A 5,323-nucleotide genomic window follows, 5' to 3' on the forward strand; every position below is an offset into this window, starting at 1 on the left:
CCCGAGATGCCCTCCGGATGTGCTCCCGCATATGCCTGCGAACTCGGAGAGGTGCTGTGGGGGAAGGGGGTGCCTGGGGCCACGAACACCACGTGCGCCTCCGCCACACACTGGGACGCCCTCCGCCTCGGTTCCGGGCTGGAGATCGGGCACTGACACTAGCTGGGTGACCTGCGGAAGCTGCTTAAGTCCGCGAACCTGTGTTTCCTCTCCATAGCCGGGGATGTTAAAGCAGGCGGTGGCGGGGGGCTTCCTGTCTGGCTGGCTCCGGGCCGGGCGCCTCGGGCCGGGCTGCTTGGGAGAGGCGTGGGCGGTGCGGGCAGCCGCGGTCGAGCGGCCCGCGTGCCTTCAGCGCCCTCTGGCGAGGCCTGGCTTCGCGGCCGGCCGGTCCCTCTTCCGTACCTGGAGGAGCCGGCATTGAGCGAATGCCCGCAAAGTCTCCCCCGTGGTGCTGGTGGGGACAGGAAGACGCCGGGGCTCAGTCGCCCCCGGCAGCCAGAGTACAAAGTACTCGGAGGCCCAGCCCCCCGGGAGGGGGAACCACCCTCTTTCCTCCCAGGAGAATTTCACCGGGCAGTTTCGGAAACCGCCCCATCTCCTTCCCTTTCCCCCCGGCGGACAATGGCGCTTTGTACTTCCTTCCCTCCCAACAACAGCCCCCTCCACTCAGGGCGGTGGGGCCGGAGAGGGCTGGCAACGCGGGACACACAGCAGGGACACGGTGGGCGGACCTTTGTCTCCAAGCCCAAAGGGACGGGTCATGCGCGAGGGTCACCAGTGGGGTGGGGCTGTCCATTCCCCAGCCCTGCCCCACCCACGGGGGGGAATCAGACAGAGGCTCCCATTTTCCAGATGGGGACACTGAGGCTCCCAGGGGTGGGCAGAAGTTCCCACATCAACCTTTCTTCAAGGATGAGAACCCCATCTCAGGATTCCAGGGGTTTGGGAAGGGGAACCCAGGAGACAAAGGGCTAGGGCTCATTGCATCTCTGAGCCTCTTTACCCTCTGCACAGGAGGGGCTGCATCAGCTGGCCTCCCAGGCCCACAATCTCCTAGCTTACCACAGAGGGCTTGGGGCCTGAGTCAAGGTCAGGACTGGGGGTGGAGAGCTGAGCTTCATTCTCCACCCGCTCCCGCATAATAGACTCCCTTAAACCCGGGGGCATCTCTAGTCCAGGCTGCAGGGGGTCCCCAGTATAGTACGAGGGTCATCAAGATATTCACCATAGCAGACAGACAACAGTCACAGAGCTATCCTCAGCCCAGGGAAGGCCCCAGAGTCATGGTAAGTGAAAGTGAAGTCACTCAGTCATGTCCGACTCTTTGCGACCCCATGGGATTTTCTAGGCAAGAGTACTGGAGTGGGTTGCCATTTCCTTCTCCAGGGAATTTCCCGACCCAGGGATCGAACCCAGGTCTCCCGCATTGTAGACAGACGCTTTACCGTCTGAGCCACCAGGGAAGTCAAGTGACTTCCTCACAGAAACCTGGGTTCAAACCCTGGCTCAGATCACTTTTCTCTGAGCCTCAGTGTCCTCATCTGTCAAATGGGAGTAATAGAGTGCCTAGGGCTTCTGTGAAGTTGGGACAGTTATGGGACTCAGCACAGGATCTGCACACAGATTCTCAGTAAACATTATAAATGCCTCTGGGGATCCTGTCCTCACTTCCCTCACTTTTCTCTCTCCCCTCTTGTCTGACTCTGGAATCAACCATACACAGCTCTGCAAGGTGGGGGACCCCGAGTCACCTCCTCTATCCCCACCCACTGCCCTGAAGGGGGACCAAGTGAGAAAGCCAAGACCAGAGAAGTTGGGGATATGATTCTGACCACCCAGCAGAGATTGACTGGGGCTGGAGCCAGCTGGTGGCGGGGGGTGGGGGGGTGGTTGTCCTGTCTTGAGCCTCCAGGGACCCTCCCATAGCTCCTAGGGAATGTGAAGACTGAAGGTTCCCTGGGGGGCTCTGTCACTTGTCTCTGCTCTCTTCAGACTGGTACAAGTGAGCTCATGGCTAAGCTGGGCCAGCCACACCCCCCGCTGAAACATCCCCAGCTCCCACCTGACCCCCCAGGGAGCAGGAAGGAATGATGGCGGAGGAAGTGGAACAGAGTGGCAGCAGAGGGTTCCCAGGGCTGTCCCTTGGGGACTGGGGCGGGGGGTGGGCGGTATGGAGGAAATCACCGTGTGTACACTTGCCCCCACCTGACACAGACCCACCCTGGAGGCCTATCTCTGCCATTATCGTCCTGGGGGCCCTAAGCCAGTCCTTCTCCCCTCTCCCACAGAGGCTCCGTGGGGAGGATGAGGGTGGGGGCAGTAGGGCTGGCTGACCACCCAGAGAAGGTGCCCTTTCCCGGACCTGGTTAGACCAGTCACCTTCAATTTGCCAGGGAAGGACGGGCCGAGAAGCTGATGGGAGCACCTGTCCCCATGGATGCCCTCTCTAGGGCCCTGGGTAGACCCTAGTGCAAGCTGCCTTATCTGTCTGGGGGGTTGGCCCTAACATTACGGGCACCAGCCCCTTTGCCTCTTTAATGGTGGCTGGAGCTGGACCAGCGTAGGGAGAAAAAGAGCCCCCGACCAGGCAGGGAGCTCTGACTCCTGAGGGCCTGCCCCTGCCTCAGTTTCCCCATCTGTCCAATATGGATGAGGCTGCCACCCATCAGCAAGGCTGTGGTGCTCCGGGACCGTGGGAGTCTCCCTTGCTCACAGCTGGACCCCAGCAGCCCGAATCACCCTTCCCTGCCGAGGGACGCTGTTAGGGGCCCTTAGGATGGCCTCTCTCCTCCTCCACAAATGACTCCGTGGCTCTCGGGGTTCGATGAAGGGCTCTGAGAGGCAGGAGTAGAGTCACAGGAAGGCATGCCTGACTTGGCATCTGACTCAGGTGGGTGGGATGCCGGCTGCCCAGTCTGTGGATCACCGTGCATGGTGGGCCTTCCAGAAGCCCTGGCCGTGATGTGGGTCTCCCCCTGAGACCAGGTTTGAGTGGGCGGGCAGGCACGTGATGGGCTTGAGGCAGAGGGAGCCAAGACAGACCATTCATTGTGCCCCAGGCCAAGCCGTGGGCGGCTGGTTGCCCGCCCTCCGCCCCTGGCAGCCAAAATGACTTGCCCCCCACCCCCCACTGCCGCCTCCGCCTGTCCACAGTTGGAGGTCACGGCGGATCTGGCAGAGCGGCGACGCATCCGCTCGGCCATCCGGGAGCTGCAGCGGCAGGAGCTGGAACGCGAGGAGGAGGCCCTGGCATCGAAGCGCTTCCGTGCCGAGCGGCAGGACAACAAGGAGAACTGGCTGCAGTGAGTGTCGGTGGCGGGGAGTGGGGACACACGCAGGTGGGACCGAATGTGCCAGGGCTCAGCGCGTGTTGTGCAGGCAGGCCTGAGCCAGGTGTCTGCTGCCCATCTGGGTGTGCACACGGCCGCATGGGCACGCATTTGGGGTAGTATACAAGGATGTTTGCAGGCGTGGACCACGTGCCTGGCCACGCCCGTGTGGTATTAGCACTCAGGTCCCTGGGCGTGCATGTGCCAGCGTGTAGCCAGAGGGTGTGCACAGCTACCTGCCCCTCTGCTGAAGTTCCGGGTACCCTGTCCTGGCCTCCACCCTCAGCCCACATCCTCCAGGACTCGGCCCTGGCCGCAGAGGTGACCAGTTATGGTGTCCCCGCAGCTCCCAGCAGCGGGAGGCTGAGCAGCGGGCTGCTCTGGCACGGCTGGCAGGACGGCTGGAGTCAATGAATGATGTGGAGGAGCTGACTGCACTGGTGAGGCCTGGGCCAGGGGCAAGGGAGGGGGCTGGGCCGGTGAAGACCTGGACTCACAGCCCAACACCCGACACCCACCCCTCACCCGCAGCTGCGGGGCGCCGCGGAATACGAGGAGCGGAAGCTGATCCGAGCCGCCATCCGCCGTGTGCGGGCCCAGGAGATCGAGGGTACGCGCCCCGGCCCTGCTGCACGCTGCCCTCAGCGACCCCTCCACCAACCCCCCGACCCCTTGGCTCTCACCTGACACTTCTCCCTTCCCTTCCAGCTGCCACCTTGGCTGGAAGGCTGTACAGCGGGCGTCCCAACAGTGGCTCAAGAGAGGACAGCAAGGGGCAGGCAGCACGCCGGCTAGAACCGTGTGAGGTAAGGGGCGTGGGTGAGGTCCTGGGCCGACCAGTGCCAGCACCACAGAGCGCCTGTGTGTCTCTCACTGTTGGGGGGGGGTGCCCAGCTTGTGTTTGGGGAATACTGGGGCTCTAATCTCAGGCTTCTGCCCCACTCTCCCAGGCAAGCTCTGGTGACATGTCCCCATGCCAGAGTTCATCTCTACCCAGGCCTCCTGAGCAAAGCCAGCTTATCTGCACTGCTCCCAGGCTCCTGTCTGTCTCCCATTACCACCCTGCTGGCCTCCCTGCTCCCAGGCCTACCTCCCACCCCCACACTAGCCATCCAGCCTCCACTCAGCAGACCGGGTATCTCCCTGAAATGCAAATCAGACCCTGGCTCCGGCCCAGCTTAGACCATCCGTGGCCGCCCGTCCTGCTCCAGACAGCCCACATCCTTACCTTGGCTCATCGGGTCCCGCCTTCAGGCCCCAGCTGTTCACAGGGTCTGTTCTCCAGGCCGTGTGGGTGAGAGGTCGGGCCCTGCAGGTTCCCTAAGTGGCCGGCAGAGCCACTGGGCCCCTGGACCTGGCAGGGCTGCCCCGAGTGTTAGTCGCTCAGTTGTATCTGACTCTTTGCTAACCCGTGGACTGTGGCCCACCAGGCTCCTCTGTCCATGGGATTCTCCAGACAAGAATACCGGAGTGGGTAGCCATTCTCTCCTCCAGGATCTTCCCAACCCAGAAATCAAAGCCGCATCTCCTGCATTGCAGGCAGATTCTTCACCACTGTGCCACCTGGGAAGCCCCCTACCCCACGGGTTAACCAGGCTGAGGCCAGGGGTCAGGGGTCTCCACTCCAGGAATCTGTTAAGTCTGGGAGTCCCCAGAAGGTCTGCTGCTGTCCCTAACCCCTGACATCAGGAGCTAGTCCTCTCTGAACTTCCTGTGACCAGGCAGTGCCAAGAGGTTGGGAAGTGGGGATCAGAGACCGCTCGTGGTGCGCCAGCGACCACGCTTGCACAGGTGCACCTGCAGGAAGCCGTGCCCAGCCCCTCTGCTTTGCATGCCCTGCCCGGGGCGCTGCCAGCCTAGGGAGCCTTGGCCGCATCCTGTGGGCCTCCCGCAGGTGCCGAAGCCAGAGGAACAGAAGCAGCAGGTGGAGGTCCCAGAGCCAACCCCGACCCCCAGCAGCTCCAGCCGGGATGTGACCACGGTGACGCTCCTGC

The 5,323-nt window shown here is 62.7% G+C and overlaps 1 protein-coding gene across 1 annotated transcript in view; it reads left to right on the forward strand.

The window, feature by feature from the left end:
* Positions 1 to 5,323, forward strand: part of SMTN (smoothelin) — a 23,798-nt gene that overhangs the window by 3,764 nt on the left and 14,711 nt on the right. Inside the window, exons 3-7 of the mRNA XM_010828874.1 lie at positions 3,154 to 3,302; positions 3,676 to 3,769; positions 3,861 to 3,939; positions 4,038 to 4,135; positions 5,224 to 5,321. Coding sequence (XP_010827176.1) covers positions 3,154 to 3,302; positions 3,676 to 3,769; positions 3,861 to 3,939; positions 4,038 to 4,135; positions 5,224 to 5,321 — 518 coding nt within the window. The remainder of the gene's footprint in view (positions 1 to 3,153; positions 3,303 to 3,675; positions 3,770 to 3,860; positions 3,940 to 4,037; positions 4,136 to 5,223; positions 5,322 to 5,323) is intronic.

The sequence above is a fragment of the Bison bison genome, unplaced genomic scaffold (genome assembly GCF_000754665.1).
Source record: "Bison bison bison isolate TAMUID 2011002044 unplaced genomic scaffold, Bison_UMD1.0 scf7180017864495, whole genome shotgun sequence".
In the NCBI taxonomy this organism is placed as follows: domain Eukaryota; kingdom Metazoa; phylum Chordata; class Mammalia; order Artiodactyla; family Bovidae; genus Bison; species Bison bison.